The 22,751-nt window shown below is 33.3% G+C and overlaps 1 protein-coding gene across 2 annotated transcripts in view; it reads left to right on the forward strand.

Moving 5' to 3' along the window:
- The window catches only part of crhr1 (corticotropin releasing hormone receptor 1), a 225,810-nt gene that overhangs the window by 165,555 nt on the left and 37,504 nt on the right, over nucleotides 1-22,751 (forward strand). For both annotated transcript variants that reach the window (XR_015480667.1, XM_087244227.1), the window contains exon 7: nucleotides 16,843-16,963. Coding sequence is in view for 1 of the 2 variants with exons in the window: in XM_087244227.1 (XP_087100353.1) it covers nucleotides 16,843-16,963 (121 nt within the window). In the remaining variant the exon portion in view is untranslated. The remainder of the gene's footprint in view (nucleotides 1-16,842; nucleotides 16,964-22,751) is intronic.

Raw genomic sequence — 22,751 nt, forward strand, 5'->3', positions numbered from 1 at the left:
AGGCTTAATATTAATGTGATTTTTACAAATAAATTATAAAAAGAAACCCAACCCAACAATTTTTTATTAATATTTTTTACAGGATCATTGTTACAGATAAATATTCAAGTAGTTTGTTTGTTTGTTTGTTTGTTTGTTTTTTTGTTTGTTTGTTTGTTTGTTTGTTTGTTTGTTTGTTTGTTTGTTTAAAAATGCGTTTATATCAATATATGTTTATTAATATATGTCATGATCACCAGCGATCTAGCATTTGACATCTGACACTTTAATGAACTACAGATCCCATCATGCACTTCGTTCACACACCTGACCCAGATTCTCCCTGACTGCAAACACACAACTGAAGCTGTTTAGCACTATCCAAATGGACTATAAAGAGCACCCACACACACATTGTTGTTGAGTCTTGGTTACTGTAGGTGAGTATTTTCTAATGTGTTTCCTTGTCTTGCCTGCGGCATTTTTGACCTTTGCTTTGTGTTACTGTTATCGTCAATTTGCCGCCTGCCCTGACCCTTCACCTATACAATTTTTTATGATTTTTGGATTATCTGCATGCTTTGGTCCCTTTTCCGACCATTGCCTGCTTGACATTTCTCCTATTAAACTGCATTTGGATCCTCAAGTCAGGTCAAGTTGGCTTTATTGTCATTTCAACAATATACTGTACAGTGCAGTACGCACTAAATTAAACAATGTTCCTCCAGGACCAATGTGCTACATCAAACTACATATATTGATAACATAATACAGGATTGTGCACTACTATAAAAATTCAGAGAATGAAATAAAATAAAATAAGATAAAATAAAGTAAAAAATAAATGAAATAAGAATAAGAGCGCAAAGTGAGGTTTGCTCTGCAACTCCGATGTGATAAGTCAAATTTAATGCAACATTGAATCACACTTTACAATTAAGATCCATTAGTTAATTAGTTTCATAAGTTTTTAGTTCCATTACTTCCCTAAACATTTACTTATGGTTTATTAACATTCCAATTTTGTTTGTTAAAATTAAATTAATGCTCCGTTAACAAGAAATAACAATGAACAACTTTTATTATACAAGTGTATATTATAAAACTTGTATTAATATAATTTTAATCAGATTTTTATAAATAGTAATATATATATTTTTATGTTATCTTAGAAAACTAGCATTGACATTAAATAAAAAAATACAATTATATTATTACAATTATATTATTTTCAAAACAAAATCAATGTATTTTATTAGTCATTACCTATGTACGTTTTTGTTAAAAAAAACAATAACATACCAGTTATTAGAAGCAGTCACAGTCAATTCTTGCTATTTCTCGTGGAATTAATTCATTGTATTAAACCAATGTGTTAAATTGACAGCTCTAATTATAATATTAATAATCAAATTAGATGAAAAAGACATGAAACGAGAATGCTCGACGGCACATTTGAGACTCAGTGAGACAACCTCTAATATGCAATTATAAACCAGAGGCACCATTCATAAACAGCAGTTGTCTCGAGTTTTAGACATCAAGTCTCATCTCATCTCTTCTTCATAAATCTCTGAAGCTGGCGATTACCATTCAGAAGATGCAGCGCCTTCCCATCTGTCACCAAGAAAATTGCATCATCGTTTTCACAATCCATCCATCCTGCACATGTCAGATAGCTTTCTCCCCACCGTGTTTATCACAGATAGTTTTGATAGGCGGCAGTTATATTTATATCCATCCTCAAACAAAACGTCGCTTCGGTACCTTGATCATGCAAGTACAATCTGACAAACAGTCAAAACAATTAGCAGAGGTGGTGTTTTCAGCAGAGAAATGTGTGCGCCTGGTTAAAGCATCTGGCTTGGGTAACAAAAAGAAAAGAAATAAGTGACTCTGTGTCTTTGTCAGAAAGGTTTTTTTGTACAAATAGCATCCACGGATACTTTTTTATCTGTATTCTGGTCCTCTAATGGAGCCACTCTCTGATGGCACAAGACATCTCTCCTCTTTGATATGCTCCCATTACAGCTGAATGGCTGTTTATATCTCAAGGAGGTCTGCAATACCTGGAGAAAGATGCCCATTAGTGTTCCCATTCATTCCAATGATGTATAATGAACATATTTTCAACAATTCTGTTAGGCAGTTGTTAAAATGAACATGGTCAAATACATTTATTTAGTTCAGATGCTTACAATGTATTGTGAAAATAAATGGGTAACATTTTAGTTTAACTACCAATTATTAACTAATACCTGCCTATTATTAAGATATTGGCTGTTTATTTGTAGTTATAAATCTTATCCTCCATAATATTCTTCTACGTTCCTAATCCTGCCCAATGCCTAAACACAACTACTGCATTGATAATTATTAATAAGCAGCAAATTAAGAGTTTATTGAGCTTTAAAATAAAGGATGACTAACAATTCTATCTATCTATCTATCTATCTATCTATCTATCTATCTATCTATCTATCTATCTATCTATCTATCTATCTATCTATCTATCTATCTATCTATCTATCTATCTATCTATCTATCTATCTATCTATCTATCTATCTATCTATCTATCTATCTTTCCATCCATCCATCCAGTAGCTATACTGTATCTATATCTATTCATCCATTCATGCATCCATCTATCCATCCATGCATCTATCTGTACTGTAGCTATACTGTATCTATCTGTTTATCTATCAGTGAATCCATCCATCCATCTATCTTATATCTATCTACTGTATACCCCATCCATCCATCCATCCCATATCTATCTACTGTATACTCTATCCATCTATCCATCCAACCATACTGTATCCATCCATCCATCCATCCATCCATCCATCCATCCATCCATCCGTCCATAAATGTGTTTATAAATAATTGTATTGTATTATTGTAACAGTTCTGTTAGGTAGTATATTCAAATGTGTTGTTTTTTATGAAACTATATACATTAAAAACAGCAGTATTCTTCTTTTTCTTATATTTTTCAATTTTTAATCTTGTGTCAGATGTTTTTTTTTATTTATTTTTTTTATTAACCAGCATATAGTGAGCTTTTTGCTTGGTAAAGTTTAATCTAGTATTAGTCTAGTTTAGATGTTTTTGAGCAATAATAGTTGATCTAATACAATAATGGCTCATTTGGCAATGAAAGCAGTTAATTAAAACTATTTTTCTCACAATTGTAATCAGGATTGCTGTCATCAACAAATCAACATTCAACAAATTAAAAGAATGTCAACTCATGCAAATGGTTAATTTTGCTATCCAATCTTCATTATTAAGTTTGAAAATAGATAGAGTTAAAAAAGCTTAATTTAGGACGTAAAATAATACAGTTACTGATGGTATCTCCAATAATCATATACAGTTGAAGCAAAATTATTGGCCCTCCTGTGTAATTTTCATTCTTTCTCAAATATTTTCCACGTGACGTTTAGCAAGGGAGTTTTCACAGTATTCTTACTGTTGTATTTCTCAAAAACGCTCCGTGAGATCTTTTTCCTTTAAGTCTGTCTGGTGTCTGACGTAGCCGAGGGAGGAAATAAAGGCACGTAGAAATGCTTGTAGAAACGGTAGGTGGGGAGGACTAGCCTTAAAGGCGCAGTACGACAAAACACCCCCCTGGTGCTAAAATGTATAAAACAGAATCTTGTAAAAGGTACAATTAAAAATGTGATGGGTGTTTAAAACTGAAACTTTACAGACACATTCTGGAGATGCAAAACACTTATATTAAATCTGAAAAAAGGGTATCCTTGGTGCCCTTTAAATTAAGGCTAGTTAAGCCTTTAAATTGCACTTTAATTTTAATGCTGGTATTTTAATAAATAACTAGTAAAAATATAACATGTTGTCATCATGACAGAGACAAACAAATTGGTTGTCTGAAATTAATCTTTAAAACTAGTAGGTTTAAAAATGTGCTGAAAAAAATATGTTCTCCATTAAACAGCGCTTGGTAAATATTAAAAAATAAAAATTCACAGGAGAGATGATAATTTTGCCCTGCACTGTGTAAAGTGTAAAGACATTTTTAAACATTTATTTTGCTATTAAATTAGTCTTAGTAAGAATTTGCATTGTTTATTTATCTTCCTCCACTGCCACCTACTAATTATTATTATTATTATTTTATTTCATTTAAACAATTTTTCATCCTGCTCTGTTTAGCACTAGCTCATGCTGATAATTTACTGACTGGCTTCATAGCCTGCAGTTCAGTAGGTGTCATAACCATAAAGTCTGGATGCATATTGTACCCAGGTTTATTAGATCCATGTCATGCTGTTTGATTTGTCATGGTCTTGTAAGATTGCTGAACTTGTTTAGAAGGGCCTTAATCTCAGCACACAGAGACTGGTTTGTATTACACTTTCATTTGAGTAGAATATCACAGTTGAGATCTCTAAACTCCACCATTAATGCTTGTTGTTTCTTTTTGTTCGGTGCAGCATAGAGTGCATGCTCAAGGTTGTAAGGAATAAGTAAAGGTATGTAAAGCAAGTTGAAAAGAAAATAACGATATAAAAGAGTGAATAGATTGGGATGATGTTTTATGATATTTAGACTGTGAGGAAAAATCAGGGCTAAAATTTTGCATCATTAATGTGATTGTGTTTATGCTCTCCACCCCTTCCGGGGCATGGGCCGCCAAAGGTAGATCTCCAGAGGTTCCTGTCCTGGGCTATTCTTTCTACTTGTCCCCAGGTGTAACCCATCCTTATGATGTCTGCGTCGAGGTCGCATCGCCAGGTGTTTCTTGGACGGCCTCTCTCCCGCTTCCCTTGGGGGTTCCATCTGAGAGCCTGTCTAGTGATGCTAGTTGGTGGTTTGCGTAGGGTGTGCCCTATATCCAACCCCATCTTCGCTTCCAGATTTCTAGTTCTATCGGAGGTTGACAGGTCCTTCTCCATAGGTTGGAGTTACTGATCGTGTCAGGCCAGCGAATGTAAAGAATCTTTCTGAGACAGGTGTTGATGAATGTTTGGATCTTTCGGGTAGAAGCTTTGGTTATCCTCCAGGTCTCTGCCCCGTACAACAATACTGATTTCACATTAGAGTTAAACAGTCGGATCTTCGTGGTCATGGTAAGTTCTCTCGAAGCCCAAATGTTCTTAAGCTGGATGAAAGCAGCTCTTGCTTTGCCGATGTTTGCCTTAACGTCTTTATCAGTTTCAACCTGCTGGTCGATGATAAAATACTGTGATGGGGATTTAAACTTTTGCACACTAGCAACTACACGCGTAAGCTTATTGAGTCCTGTTAAAAACAAACTTTGTTTTTGCAGTTTGATTTTATCAGATCAACACCAAAATTGGGTATTGTTATCTAAAGGTCTTGGCAGTGTTAAATTGCGAAGATCTAGAGTTTTCGTCGAAGGGAGTGTCTGTGGCTCTCACACAAGCATTATTGTATCGCCATGAAAAAGGATGTTGTTATAACTCAGACATGCATTGTCCGATCTGCCATTAAATCCACACATTTGATAAGAGTCCTGACCTAAACACGGGTACATGCCAATATTCAGTTACAGTTATAGCGCCACCTGCTGGCAATAGGAAATGACATGTTTTACACTGTAACAAACTCCTCCTAGAAATTTTATCAGATTGAATCCAAGTTTTGCAATGTGAAATTGTGAAGATCTTGAGTTTTTGTCAAAGGGTGTGTCTGTGGCAGACTGACATAGTTCAGTGTTTCGCCATTGATGAGGAGGTACTTATAACTTAGCCACACAATGTCTGATCTGCCTGAAAATTCATATGATGGCTGAAATTGCTCTCCTGAAGGCAAAGATTGAGTCACAGTAATAGCTCGACTTGCTTATTTTCATACACGTATCAGCTTAAATTATTATTGTCGACTGCTCCCTGTCATTCTGAGGCCACCGGGAAGCGATGAGGCCAGATGTGAGATTTCTTTCATCGCTGCTTGCAGCTTTAATGTTTTTGCTGATTTTTTTTCTGAAAAAAAAAAATATCCATTTTTCTGACCCTTGATTAGTTTGAGATATTTTAAAGAGGGTGGTCCACTACGATAATGTAGCTGTGTGAACATAAACAACATCTCTGAATGTAAAATGCTCAAAGTTCAATGCAAAGGGAGACCTTGGTTTTTACACAGTTAGCTTAGCAAAGCCTACAATGAACAAATTTGGCAAATACAAAAAAATTCTTCCGGGCCTTGTGAGATCACAAAAATACTTTTACCGCGCACACAAAACAAAAACAATCCATTAAACTATTTTCACGGTTTCATTTTAATTCATTAAATAAGCGCGGTCAGAGCAGCATAAGCTGGATAGTCTTTTCGCAGCACTGATAGATTTCTTGGGTTACCTCGAAAGAATAAACTCGGATTCGAGCTTAGAAGCTCGTGTGGAGAGGCTCCCCGCATGTTTTCGTTGTAATGCGCGATTTGTAAAACGAGAGTCTGCATAGGCCTATTTGTGCTAGTCTGTCAGAAAATATTGGTTAAAACATTTGCGGATTTAACGGAGATCTGCGCATAACTGGGTTTATGCGTCCCACAATATGTGATGTCAAGAGGGTGAATGCATAAGGTAAACTGCACACACTTGATGATGTAATGCGTGGACGCGTCTCACAGTGCAAAGCATAACTAAACCTTTACATGTCCATGCTTAATTGCCCATCGATAAGGTCTATTGATTAAAGTGTTATTGACAATCAGTAGATCATCAAGTAATTGTTAGCATCCCTAAATAAAATATTTTAAAGTATATTTCACCCTAAATTAACCATACTCGCCATTAAAAGGAGAGTTCATCCAAAACTGACTCATAACTCACCTTTTACTTGTTCCAATCCGGGTTTATTTATTTATTTTTTTTCTGATGTTGAACAATAATATCCAATAACTTGTCTAGGTAATGTCTTTGGTTATTAAAAACTTGAACAGTAAATGCTGAATTAAGATTGTTCTTTTGTTTATTCTTTTATTATTTATATTGTCAGACATCTCAAATATTTCACTAAATGTGTTAAATCAGCTGCACAAAGTGATTGGCATACTGAAAATCTTTTACGTTTTATCGTGATATCGTAAGATTTTACGTTTATCGTGATAAATATCGATATCGACTGATATGAAAAAATATTACACAAAACGCGTGGGCTTGTACGGGCGTGACATGGAGCCGATCCGCGAATCACAGCACATTATGACACATGACCAATCAGAGTCACTTGAGGGCGGGCCTTTTAGAGGAACGAGGAAATATATAAGTCGTTTTCATGTTAGCTGTGTAGCTGTATTTAATCAAAGTGAGATTTATGAAAAAATAAAGTGATTTCCTTCAAGTGAAACATGGGCACACATTACTTTGCATTTTATTAACACAACCAAGCCTTAGCCTTAAAGTATTTTGCAATTAAGAAGTGCGCTTCACACTGGTGAGTGGGCTTGAAAAAGCACCGGTAGAAACACTCTTCTCTCTGTAAAAAAAAAAAAAAAAAACTGCCCTCTCTTTAGTCTAGCACTTAATTCTCGGAGCACTAACAGTTTCTTTGTATAGTTAGCACTTCTTGTGTGTATAGCCTCTTCTTGTTGAATTGCTCCTCAAATGTAAATCACTTTGGAAAAACAATCCATATTCTGAACAATGTTGGAAACCTGTAACAATTGACTTCTATAGTAGGAACAACAAATACTATTGAAGTCAGAGGTTACAGGTTTTAAACATTGTTCAGAATATCTTCTTTTTTGTGTTCAACAGAAGAAGAAGAAATAAACTTAAACTGTTTAAACTTAAAAGTGAAGATGAATAATGGATGACAGAGCATCGTGCCAACACCACAGCCTACCTGAGTATTGTTGCTGACCATGTCCATCCTTTTATGACCACAGTGTATCCACCTTCTGATGGCTACTTCCTGCAGGATAATGTGCCATGATCATAAAGCACAAATCATCTCAGACTGGTTTCTTGAACATGACAATGAGTTCAGTGTCCTCAAATGGCTTCCACAGTCACCAGTCTTAATCCAATAGAGCACCTTTGGTATGTGGTGGAATAGGAGATTTGCATCATGGATATGCAGCCGACAAATCTGCAGCAACTGCGTCATCCTATCAAGTAATTATGAAGCAAAATCTCAGAGCAATATTTTCTGTACCTTTTTGAATCTATGCCACAAAGGATTTAAGCAGTTCTGAAGGCAAAAGGTTGACCAACCCGGTACTAGTAAAGTGTCCCTAATAAAGTGTAGATATAAAATATTACATAGATAAAATACAAGTGATGGAAGATTTAAATTGAACTCTTGACACTTAGCAACTGAAAGCTTTAAAACTTGTGTCTGATATATATCCATCCCAGTTAGTGTTTAATAACGTCAGTGTCATAAAATAAATATAAATCTAATTATATATGTCTTATAATTCCTTTTTATTTCACTATTTATCTTTATGCTTCAAACTAAGAACAAGAGTGTGTTAAAGAATCTCATGTAAAAGCGCATCTCTTTTTGCTTGACACATTTTCTTCTCAAATCAGCAATGGAAAAATTGAGACTGTGTATTTTACAGAGACCCAGAAGGGATATGATGGTGGGGAAAAAATGGTGGAAGAAAAAAAAACTGGGTGGCAAAAAAAAAAACTGAGTGATAGGAAAACATTTCTAAGATTTTTGTGTTCCCCCGCAAAGATGTTTTGCGTTCTCTCGCAAAACTGTTTCTCCACAAACACTTCCTGTTCACTTCATTGATGTAAACCCTCTTACTTTTGCTGAATTTCTCCTGTATTTACCATTTTATCCCACTTTCTTTACATTAAAGCTGTGCGTCGATCGTCGCCTTACATATGCAACCTTTGAAACAGTAAACGCATGTATAAGCGCTGACTGACAGACGCGCTCTGTACAATAAACTGATCCCATCATCTTCTGCACACGCCATTTAAAGTGACACCTCTGTTGTCAAACAAGTAAGCAGCAAATGAATCTCTCGTTTTGTTTAGTTTGATAACAGAGGTGTCTCTGTTAGAATGCACAGATCTATAATGAAAGAATTCCATTACTTTAGAAACTGTTTGTGCTCATTAAAGAGAAAATTAGCTGGTTAAAATAAAACATGCAGGACGGAGATGGTATTTCTCTGTTTAAACATACACCCGAATCCAAAAGTGTCCTACACTTTTGCTCTGTAAATGGCGTGTACAGAAGCCGATCTGGGATCAGTTTATTGTACGGAGCGCATCTGTCAGTCAGCGGTTATACATGCATTCACTGGTTCAGAGGTAGCATATGAAAGGCGACAATTGATGCGCAGCGTCAATGTAAAGAAAGTGAATGCAGACATTTTAATATTGATTTCAGCGTGCTTTCAAGATTAAAATTATATCAGAAATATGGGAAAATACTTAATGATAGTGGGATAGAATGGTAAAATACGGGAGAATTTCGGCAAAAACATGAGGGTTTACATGAATGAAGTGAACAGGTAGTGTTTGTGGAGAACGAGGGAATGCAAAGAAACTTAAAAATATGTTTTCCTATCACTCTGTTTTTTTTTCTTCCACCATTTTTTTCTCCCACCATCACGTCCCTTCCGGGTCTAGTATTTCAAGCATATAACGGCAGATTAACATATTGTTTAAAATGTATTTTTCTGTTTGCCTCTTTTTTTTTTTTTTTTTAAGAAAAAATCGGTCACACTTTACAATAAGGGTCATTAGTTAGTGCATTTACTGTACTAACATGAACAAACAATGAACAATACATTTACTACAGTATTTATTCATGTTAATAAACATTAGTTAATGAAAATACAGTTGTTCATTGTTAGTTCATGTTACCTCACGGTGCATTAACTAATGTTAACAAGCATGGACTTGAACGTTAATAATGCATTAGTAAATGTTCAATTATGATTAATAAATGCTGTGCATGTGTTGTTCATGATTAGTTCATGTTAGTAAATGCATTAACTAATGAACCTTATTAGAAAGTGTTACCCAAAAATCTTAAAAAAAAATTCTTTTCATCTCACGCTGATATCATTTTCTATTCAAGTTTGATCTGCTAATGAGAATCACAGTCAGGCGTTGGTGCTGAGCAATGCCATGATTTGTTTTCTTGCATCTTTTGCGATAACTGAATTTCCCCTGACTGGAATCGCCCTGCTGATACGATGCGTAAATGCCCAGCTGAGGCAACTGCTCACTGTGTTTATAGGATTTGCGTGTTTGCTTGTCCAAGTGCAAATGTGTTTATGGATCCGTCTGACTAAGTGCATTAGTTGTTTTAGATTAGATGTTTAGAAAAAATAAGCATTCAAGAATATTCAGCTTTGGAAAAAAAAATCTCTGTTTATCACAGCATGCTCCCATTTCTTTTTCAGCTGATGGGATTGTTTGGAGATAAAAATCATGAAAACTGACAGGTTTTTGATTGCTTGAGGTCGATTCAACAAAACCTTCCTCTTTTTTTCTTTCCCTCTGTTTTACATTCATTTCTTTTGAGCTGTCAGAGCTAATTGGATAAGAGGTCAGAGGCTCTGAGAACGAATGAAAGATGGATATTAATCAGTTCTTACGCTCATAAACATTCATGACAACAATATGTTCCTGTCCAGCAGCCAACAGGACTTAAACGAATCAATGAAATATGAGGAACTGTAAAATCAGTGTCATGTGCCTGCTCATCTACATCTTAATAAACCTTAAAACATTAATGTTTCTGGGGAAGAAGATGAAGGATGGACTCTTACAGTATGTTTCAGCGTACATTTCATCTGGCATAACTCAGCTTTAAACATGCATGAAGAACGTCAGCTCATATTTTCATATGAACTGTAGATGTGTCTCATGGGATCATTAGGGAGATGACTGTGATCCACATTCTCTCTTTTTTTTTTTTTTTTTAAGATGAGGGTTAATGGTGCTTTCTTCTCATTTTGTGCTTTTACATAATTGTTTGGGACGGATTTAGTTATCTGGGCAAGTTTACATGATCACATTAAACCATTACATTTTTTTTTTTTTTAACATCTAAATCTAAAATAGTTTCTACTCCAATTTCCTTTTGTAATGCAATAATTTAGACACTATTTTAAATATTTATAATAATTAAGATATTACCAGAGCCAGACCGAATCTGTAGACTTTTTTTTTTGCTATTTCAATGCAGAATTTTGTAAAATAATTTAAATAAATTAATATGCATAATCATGTTGAGGGTGTTGTAACTAAAAAACTTATTACATGCAATAAACTATCCATTTTTATTTTATTTTATTTAAGGTTTACAAAATAAATCTGTCAAATATTACTGTATATCTAAAAGACAGAGTATATTACTTTAGAAACTTTATTTTACATGAATAATATAAAGATTTGCATATTCAGCAATAGTACTTTGATTTTTTAAAACGTAATAAATGTATTTTAAAGTTAATATTATATAATTCAATTAAACATTGTATTTTATCAGTAATTAGACTCAGTTATGGCCTTAAAATGTGCAGATTGTGTGTGCCTAGATATAATACCACTAACAGATGAAGTTAAAAAAAATTATTATTATATAAATTAATTAAGTTCATTCCTCTAGTTAATATCATATCATTTAACTTAATGTTTTAATAATATATTTTATAATTAGACTCAATTTTGCTCTAAAACTCACTATCAGATAAAGTAAAATATAATTATTATATAGACTGAATAAGTTAATTCCTCTAGTGAATTAACTAGACATGGACGCTGAATGATTTGCCTGAGATAAATGTAATTCAGCATGACATATTGGTAAATATTGACATTGCGGTTGAAACCCTGATGGAGTGATTATAAGAATTTCATTTGTGTTAATTTTGTGCTATAACTATGGAGGACAACATCTTCTATATAACTATATAGCAGCTATACAGCCACTCTTGAGTGTGGGAATTACATTTTCCCATAATAATTTTCCAAAAAACAACATTTTATCTCTCAAACCTACACTATGTATTTAAGATCAGATTGGAATCAAACTAAACTGCAGGCTATTCCAGACAGAATCTGCTGACTTTGCTATTTCTACACAGATTTTCATTCATTCATTCATTCATTCATTCATTTTTCTTCAGCTTAGTCGCTGATTTTTCAGGCGCTGCCACAGGGGTATGAACTGCCAATAAATTTGTGGAAAAAATCAAATATTTCAGATTTATATAATGATTTTGAGACAACATTAACTAAAGAATTATTGCATTCAATAAAAATAAATAACTTTTTTAACACTTATTTAAAGTACACAAATACAAATAGAACAACTTGTTTTGTACATTAAGTTTCTCATATACTGTAATATGTACTAAGACAGAAAATACTACTTTGCAAACTGTATTGTACATAAATTATCATAATACTCCTGCATAGTATTCAATATTATTACTTAATAATATAAAAACTAAATAAATAAATAAATAAATAAATAAATAAATAAATAAATAAATAAATAAATAAAACCTTCTGTGGATATCTGTAGATTTCTGTGGGTGCAAATTTTGCATGGGCCTACAGTATCTATAAGGTCAATCTATAAAGGTTGGGATTTAAGATTTGATATTGATTTATTAAAATTGAATTTTATAAAACACTGTAAAAGAAGTAGCCTGATTAAAACAATAGTATCCGTTAAATTCACATGCAAATAAAACGAAAACATGTTCAGTATGATTATGTGTATGTTTAGCTAAGATTCTTTTGGGGGTGTTAAATAATGGTGCAAATACTTGACCAGAAAAATGACCAGATCTAATATATATTTTATTGCATAATTCACTTAAATCCTCTCTTCGCAAAAGTTTTACATCTGAAAGGGGAATGATCTGCAATGTATCTACAAATACACATGCAGTAAGGTTATCTACACAATGCCTGTTGATCACTAATTCTTCACTGTTTGTTTTTAAAAAATCCTAACAGCACATTTTTTATGCCGAAGGGAAGGTTTGAGCTGACACAAGCAGTCAGTAATTCTGGCCTTTAGATGATTAGAACAGTTCTTGATGTTTTTCTATTGATTTTTGACCTTGTTGGTGTTTGTTTGTGGCAGTGATAAACTGCCTTAAGACTCTCTGTATTTACAAAAAGCTTCAGTGAGTTTTTCTTTTATTCTTCTAATCTGACAAGTACTGCTGTATATCTTAGAATGGTGGTGGCTTTGATTTGGAGGTCACCGTTAGTCTTTGGTCAGTCATAAATACCGTCTCCAGCCTGAAGCTGATATCACAGGCAAGTTGACCTTTGAGTCTCACTTCTGTTATGTATGCCATAATTTAAGAGAATGAAAGAAAGAAGCTGAAAAAAAGACAACACACTGCGAGAAGAATGAAAATGCATGAAGATCACTGACTGTCAAGTTCACATGCAAATTGAATCCATTGATTTGAGAAAATGGTTGGGTTTTGAACCCTCGTCTTTTCGCATGATAATCAAAAAAAAAAACTAACACATCTTATGCTTGGCTGTTAAAAAGTTGTTTTTTCTTAGTTTTATCGTGCCAAGAGCACAATGTTAAACAAGGATTGGCATTGAAGTACAAAAAATAGCAGTATGACGCTATTGACTCATCACATATAAACAGTCCTAAGGCCAAAGAAAGGTCATTCAGCAACACGTTCTCACAATACAGCAAAGCAGAAGTAATGCAAAACAGCAAGTGATCAAATTCTGAAGCATATTAGTTGGCAAAAATAGAAGCTCGCAAAGAAATGCATCTCGATATAGCAGCACACATCAGAATATACAGCCTGACCGACGAGGAAAAGCCTTTCTGACTCTGTATATGCTGTGATTTCCATTAGGGCAAAACCTTTCATCGCTTGATGACACAAATCTGAGCAGTCAGTCTGAAAGCCAAGTTCACTTAAAGTGCATTGAGTTTGCCCTCAACTTCTTGACCTACTCTAAATCGACACTATACAGACTGTCCATTTATAGTGTTGCATATTAGAGTCGTCTGTGTCTTAAGGCCTTTCAGAACCATGAAACCTGTTGTGAAATTGGTGGAGTGTAGCTTTCCAAAAGCAGCAGCCTAATCCTAATGCTACTCTTGAGGCACTGGTGACATTTTCTGCAGTACAAAGCGCACAAAGAAAGACTGTTAGGCACCATGCTTAATGTGGTTTTTCCTGTAGCAAAACATTTTTCATTGCTTTTATCACCCTGACTCCAACATTGTAATGGATATGAATCTAACAGAAAGGATGATCATGGGAAAACTGCACATGGTCAAAGAGGTCATTGTTAAAGGAGCAGATTTACAGTAAATGTAAGTTTCTGTTATTTATTGAGCTTGTACTGTTTTGATGCTTAATGACTTTCACTGAATGCTTAGAAATAAATAAATTATAAATAAATAAAGTCTAAAATTAGGATAAAAACGAATAAGAACATACTTATTTATCTGTAATCGGGAAATTCACATTTGAAAGTTTGAGTGATAACTATTCCAACATTATAAAGTACTGTATGTAACATGTACATGTTCTTTAGTCTGTGTAACATAAAAAAAGGCAGTTTCAAAGAATATTGGTTTTAAGATTGTAACATTTTGACTTTAATTTTGAGGGTTTTTTGTTGTTGTTGTTGTTGTTGTTAAATTAATCATGTTTATAACAAACTTTATCTTCATCTTCCTCATTATTCCACATAATGTCCACATCTGATATTTTCCATATCATAGCTGCTATATGCTCAAGAACTTCATGATCTGTATAATCTGCATATAAAAATGTTTCAGCAATGAATTAGTACATCAATATAGTTCTTTTATATAAAACTTACTGGAGAATTAATTTCAGTAACAGATTTTAAAACCATTGTTCATCCTAATGGACAGACAGAAGTAGAAGCTTGCAGTGTTACAAAGGATTTTAAACTTTAATCAGTAAATGCAATCTATGAAATATTGGCAAACATATCAATAAATCTGAATAAAAACATTGTAAATGTAACGTACGTCTGTATTTTGAGTAAAGTTATGTCATCTTTTCAGTGTAGTGGATTTTTATTCATGTATTTATTTATTTTTTCAAATTACAACATGCCGAGCTTTAGTGCCATTTGATTGGACGACAATGACAATCATTCCCTCTTATGGACTGCAGGCTTCAAACTAGATGAAATTCTCAGGAACCTCAAAAATTATGGACACAGGGTCCGAAGGCGTTAACATCCATTAAACGGATTTTAAAAAGTAATTGCAAAAACAAATCTACTTAACTGGAAGAAGCTTTCATTCATCCAATAAAAAAAAAAATAAAAAAAAGTAGGGTATTTGTTCACATCTAAATTTGATCACTTGACCTAATAAAAAATAAATAATTTGCCTTATTTTTGCCTATATTTTAACAATATTTTCTCTATGTGAACAATTTCATATAATTTGGTACAAAGCGTATTTCTCTTGTTGAAGAAAATCAATTAATTTAAATTCTCTTTATGTTTTAAATAAGAAAATATAGCTTTAATCAAAACAACGTTTATTCATCCAATTAAAAAAATTAGAGTAATTGTTTTATTCTAAATTTAATCACTTTAAATAATTAATTTGCCTTAAACAATATTTTAAGTCTAAAAGAGTACAACACATATTGAGTTTCTTTTTAATACTGTAAGCCTGTGTATCTTTAACATTTTACATTGTTCAAAACAAATATTTTTTACTTGAGCTTTTAATCAAGAACGTTTGTATTTAACTGTTTTGAACTTAAAATATATTACTTGAAAAATAAAAAATATAATAATAAACTGAATTGAAATATACATTTTTGTTGGATAAAGTGCTGCTTGATTTTTTTTTTTTTTTTTTGCACACTCATTGTGTAAAACTTAATTGCAAAAATGCTCAGTTCTACACAATTCCTTCATGTTGTTCCAACACAAATTAAGTTAGCTCAATTATTTTTACAAATGTAGGTAGACTCAACTTAAAACAATTGGGCTGTCCCAAAAACAACTAAATAATTGTTGTTTCAACTCATTTTAAATAAGTAGTTTGAACAAACTTGGAGTTTCTAATGCAGAACATTGAGAAAAGATACTGTACCTTAACTATATTTAGTCAGTTTTTTTTTTCATACAGTGTAATAAAAGTCAATGCAGTCAAAAAATTATGTTTGCTGTTTGTTAAAACTAATTTAAAATGAGCTGAAACAACACAATTCTTGATTTTATTTTCTTTTGGGGAAGGGGAACAAATTAATTGATGCATGTTCAATCTACTTAAATTTGTAAAAACTACTAAGCTAACCTAATTCTTTTATGTTGTCCCCACGCAAATTGATTGTGTGCAACCCAGCATTTTTTACAGTGTGGGCATCATCACTTTTTTCCAATTGTTTTTTTTTTTTTTTTTTCAGCAGACATCATTTCAGAGTGAGTAAATGATTGTGTTTTTTTTTTTTGACCATACAATAATATTTTTATTCATTTACCTATTTTTATTCAGAATCAAATTGGTTTAGTCTTTCTAATTAACAGTCACACAGTGTAATTTGCTAACCTTTTCAATGAACTGACATCAATTACATTTAGGCATATCATAGGTGTGCCGAATATGAAATGCACATTACTTGAAGATACAGCCACTCTACGCAGTCAGTGTGCCATTTAAAGATAAACATAATGTGCTCTGATGGGACTGCATGCTGAGGAAACTCGATGACACAATGGATCTACCAATAAAACAGCATGAAGCCTCGCTGCGAGCGCATTCAAACCCTGTGAAAATGACAACAGAAAAAGTCTCGATGAGCAGAGGGTTTTCATCTAACGTCTTAACTCTTTCTGTTCCCTCCTTTGCATCTTTGGCCTCCTCCATCTTTCCTTCTCCCAGGAGTATCCGGTGTCTGAGAAATATCATCCACTGGAACCTGATTACAGCATTTATCCTGCGAAATGCCACCTGGTTCGTGGTTCAGCTCACCATGAATCCAGAGGTGCATGAGAGCAATGTGGTGAGTAAACAAACATTCTCTGCTTCTCTTGTTTCTTTGCCTTTCAAAACACACAACAGCGCACGCACAAACTGTTGTTCAATCTCACAATGCACACACAACCTCTCTTTTATTCCATCCATTCTTCATTCGCACTAATTCTCTCTTATTTCGCCCCCCGTCAGTGTTATTATGTTGGCACACATGCAGGGAAACACAAGTTTATTAATTGCATTCAAAAGCTGTCCCCAGCACCTGCGGTCTCTGTTTCTGCACTCTTAACGGATGTGGAAATCTAACTACTTTGAGATTGTATGCCACTGTTGGCACTGGATGTGTGTGTTTGGGAGGGAATACAAACAGCTTACCGTCCACTGTTATGCAGAGAATTAATTACCCTCCGCATTTCTGTGCTTCCTTAATCAACTCATCTGAGCAAAGCAATTAATGCATCTACCGCCACATCAATATCAGTTCCAGAGGGCTCTTCCATCGTACATTCATCAGGCTGCATCTACTCTAATATAAAGACATTGCTTTGTGTTTTGGTCTCGTGTTCACACTCGAGGCACCTCTGTAAATATATCAATCTGAAATGCTGCAGTGTAATTTGGACACTGATAACTTTGATTTGTACTTGAAAAGTGTTCTCTCGTTATTAATATCACTTAATAAGTAACATATCTCACGCTTATTAGTTCATTCATTCATGGTTTTTCCATTTTTATGAATTGATTTTGTGTATTATCTTGCCACAATTGTACTATTCTTGAATAATAATCTTCCCATATTGTTACCCCTAGTTCGTTAATAAGAAAATAAAGAAAAAGAACTTTCATCTAAATAACCTTTATTAATTGCACAACAAAGGGACATCAACTACAAAAAACATTTTGGTAGCAGGTGAGCAGAATAATCACAATTGGTTCTTATATCAGGTGGAACCGTGCAATACTTTCATGCTAATTTGGGGCATACCCCACTCTTAGATAATGTGCAAATATGAATTACTTCACAGTCTTTATATAGTATCTCAAAACAGTGACATTTACCAACTCGTGAAACAGATTCTGAAATAGTAGGCTGTAAAAAAAGGTGAAAAAAAAGTCCTGATTTTAATATAAACCCTCTGTGTTCTGTGTAGTTTAGCAGCAGTTTCTTTTTCCTTTCATATGTCAAAGCTCATGAAGCAAATTATAGTTCTTTCCTTGAAAAAAAATAAGGAATGTGGAAAAAAGAGAAGAACTAACAATGGACCTATCAGAATTCTGTATCTACTTGAATGGCCATATAGTGGTCATTCTGACTATTCACCCAAGACATCATATTGTCATGTCATATTTACATTAAAAGATTCTATTGCGGTTAGCCTTGAATGTCTGCCATCATATTTTATGAATTCATTATCCTAAAAATACTATAATTACTATAATTTAATTTTGTGTATGAGTTACAAGACAAAGTTTTTGTTAGCAGAAAGTTGCCAGGCAACAGAGAAGTAGTGGACGCTGAAATGCATGCATTGTCCTTTAGGGCCATTCAAGATAGACTCTTTTGTGTTTTTTATTTTTAATACAAAAGTTATTTTAGAATAAAATAATCACATTGATGAAAAAGTCAGGGTGCTATAGATTCATATAGTTTTAATTTCCGAAATGAATCCTCATTGCACTCAACACGTTTACAATGATAATAAAGCTTGTTATAAGGTTTTTCACACGATTTATTTTTTCATTTACAAGTAGCAGGGTATTTACAGCTACTGAATATTTCTATATTTCCACTCGCATCCCATCCCTTTGTGCCCCCTAGCAGCATTGTCGCAAACTGCTAATAAACATAGAAGTAGGAAGTTTCCGGAACTATGTCATATTATTAATATCGTTCAAGATTTGTATAAATTATTTTAAGGATTCTAAAGCTTTTAACATCAATTCAAGATTTTTTTTTTTATCAAACTTTGATGCATCACTTGCTTTTGTTCATATCTCAGACAGTTTTACCTATTAAAGTTTATTAAAATATTAATGACAACAGAACATGGGTTGGTCTACAAATATATGTTTTTTATTATGAAAAAAATAAAAGCAAAAAAGTACACTCACTAACAAATACTGACTTTTTTTTTTTTTAGCAATTCACACATTACTGTCTGGCTAGTTTGAGTTCTCTACTTATTTTGAAAAGGCAATAATGGTCTAACATTCCTGACCATTATCACCAATAAAGCCCAGAAAAACAGGGCATTCCTATTATGTAAACTTGTAGGTTAATTATTCTTTTTCAGTTATCAAAGAAATAATTTGTTCCTCATAGTTTTGTAACTTTTAAATTGTTTTATTCAAAATGAATGGTGGAAAAAAAACATATTTCTGGAATTGTTTTTTAAAACCAACAGGGTCTCCACTTTTGCCATGGCCTTTTTTGGTTTTAACAAACTTATCGCACAGATTTTTCCTAACTTTTACAAAAACTTTTCTTCCTTTTCCATGTCTGTTGCAATTTCTAGCCAAGAATTATTGGTCTTGTGGTTATTCCCATGATTATGCATAGACAAATCATATAGATGTCTGGACAGGCGTATTTTTTATAGGCAAAATCTCTTTAAAATGATTCATATTCAACTTAAATGAATCGCAGCACCTCACAAACTGTTCGTTCAAGTCTTAAGAAATTTTATGCACTCCGCCAGCTGAAATTATGTCGCACACACCCAAAGCAAACCCCCGCAAACACAGCAGTGACGTCACATTTGCCTCATACACTCAAGCAAACTAGAGAATTAGTCCAATGGCGGGTCACATGTGGTGGTAGTGGTCATTTTTAACTGTCACTCACAGTTTATGGATTGTATTTTGATTAAATTACAAAATTTGAAAAGGACTGCCTCTGTACTGTTAAAGCGTCAGGTGCAAACTAGAGTGTGTCTTTCCTTTCTACTTTTGAACTTTGGTCATAATTCATCCTAATGAGATTAAACATGTACTTGGTCAGCTTTTATTATGTATTACACATGTGAAGTTAGATGATTTTAACATTTAGACATTCTGGAAAATTCCTTAAACGTCTGGCGCAGAGAGTGTTTTGAATTTAATATACATCCAGATTAATTTATTCATAGGCTGAAATTCAGCTTCATCTTTATTATGCATGTGTTTTTCAGATGGTATCGAAGTTCAATTGCATCATGTCCTTGATACACATCGTTGGCTGTTGACAAAGTATAATTTGTGCATATTTATCTGTTTTTTAATGCAAAGACCGGTTTAATTGGCTCTTCATGCTAAGATCTGCATGTTAGTTCTACCTCTGAACTCCCCTGGAGAGAAACCTAAAAAAAGATGCAAAAAGTTGCATGGAATTTTAAAGCGGAAGCGGCTATTACATATTCCTCCAGGTCTGAATGAAGACAGCAGTGGCCCAATTCTCTCGAAAGCTCTTTGAATGATAAGAAATGATTTGTGTACAGATTGACCTTTCCGGGTGAAATAGAACAAGACTTCTTGGACTAAATAGAGAGCTGGAGGCTGTTTAACTGTGAAGGAAATTGTGTAAACACAAGATGCCAGAGAGTCTCTTGTCTTCAATAGTTTCAGTTACGCTTCCAGCTACCCAGTTGAGAAGGTTTACTCAAAGACCATCTTGGCTCATTGATCTGCTTTGCTTAACAAGGTTGAGCTGTGCTGTATGTACAAGTGACATCCGTTTAGAAAAGGCTCATGGCAGAGCTAACAGTCTTTCAGCCGGTTTAATAGTGCAGAATGACAGGTTTATTGTCAAAAGTGTCACTTTGTGAAGAATTTATGCATCGGCAGTTAATGAAAGATGTTGTTCAGTGAGTAACTGCAAAATTAGCAATAAAGATCCTACAGAAGCTTATAATCTGTACACGAGTCCTAAATTCCTATCGCACCAGGGGGCCTATTATGAAGCGGGGCTGTAAAATCTTCTGAAGTACTTTTGAGAGCCTAAGGACTTTATGAAGGAAGCTTTTCGTTTTTTCCCCCCTTGCCATTTCACATGTTGAAAGAAAATCATTACCACTGAACACATGTAATGGTGTGTGAACTATTAGCTGATTAAAGTCTGGAAAATAAAAAGTATGCCTTGAACAAAATCATAAATAATCTATGAACAGCCTTGTAGTTCACAGTATGCCTCATTTGATCACTTGTTTTTTTTTTATTTTTATTTTTTTATTTAACACAAATTTTAAAAAATAATAATAATAAGTGTCCATAATGAGAAAATAGCAAGAGTTCTACTTTCCAAATTATATTACTGCACTGTAACAACAAAAATATGTTTTATAAAATTATATTTTATTTACAAAATTGTTATACAAACTGCATTTGTTTATAACATTTCATATACACTGCTCAGCATATATAAATGCTCAAATCTATCTGACAAATCTCTCTTTTAAATTCATATTTATAATAGGAAGCTATACAATATTATATTTGTGCATATACATTAGTTTAGTCAAAACTGAAGCTAAATCTGGAGCTTATCTAACAAAATAACTAAAAAAAATTTTGGTATAGAAAAATATTAAATACAAAATTTCAAAAACAGCATAAATCTAGAGAAACAAAAAAAGATAAACAATTTAGTTGAAATGTTGTTGTTTGTCTTTTTTTTTTTTTTTTGCAATATTTTGCATGAATTTAAATGTATTATCTTTCAATTTCTAAAGATGCAGTCTATTTTATTACTTAATCTGATTTTCTGAATTGATGTCCTTATAATTCATTAAATGATTTTCATTTCGATATAAATTTTTTCTTCTGGTAAAGGTTGATGAAAAATAGATATACAGTGCATCCAGAAAGTATTAATAGCGCCTAACGTTTTCCACATTTTTTTATGTTACAGCCTTATTCCAAATTAGATCAAATAAATGTATTTCCTCAAAATTTGACACACAACACCCGATAATGACAATATGAAAAAGTTTTTTTCAGTTAAAACATACAGTTAAAAACTTAGGTCCCACTTTATACCTGTCAATTTTACCTGTAAACATATATAAAAATTAGATGTGTAAGTAGTGTGTAACTGCAGTGTTTGTACACACCGGTACACAGTATTTACTTGTGTAATATTGGTGTAACTACATGCATGTAAAAACCAACTGAATAGTATGTGTAAGTTCAAATGTGTATCAGGACATTAATAACACAATCTTTGGTAAACTACCTTTTTAATGTGACTTACTGATGTGATTCTACAATTTACCTTAAAACAACATTTAAACATAAGCCATTTGTATATTTATATCTACATTTATACTTTTTTGGCAGAAGTTTGCTGTTGTTAAACAGGTTCACCAAGGTTTAGGTTTTATATATTACACGGTAATTTGTGACCATTTTACACTCCTGAGGATTTAATTTACAGTGTAATTACACTGGTAATGCGGTAGTTTTGCCGTTCTTATTCTAATACAATGTTCTTAAGTACATTGTCTGCACACATGAGAAAGTACGTGAAAATGGGAAAACACCTGCAAGTACATATTGTTGTTGCACAATGCACTTACATAATTCTTGTTACAGATGTGTACTTTCTTGGTGTTGTTACTAGTGTCCTGTTACACATTTGAACTTGCACCAACTATTCAGTTTGTTGTTACATGTGTGTAGTTACAGTAATATTACACAAGTACATACTAGTGTGTACATACACTGTAGTTACACACTACTTAAATATCTAGTTACCATATATGTTTGCAGGTATAAGCAACACTTAATATAAAGTGGTACCCTGATTTATTCATGTTTTTTAAAAGCAGAACATTGCAGAA

The sequence above is a fragment of the Danio rerio genome, chromosome 3, assembly GCF_052040795.2.
Source record: "Danio rerio strain M-AB ecotype USA chromosome 3, GRCz13ab, whole genome shotgun sequence".
NCBI lineage: Eukaryota > Metazoa > Chordata > Actinopteri > Cypriniformes > Danionidae > Danio > Danio rerio.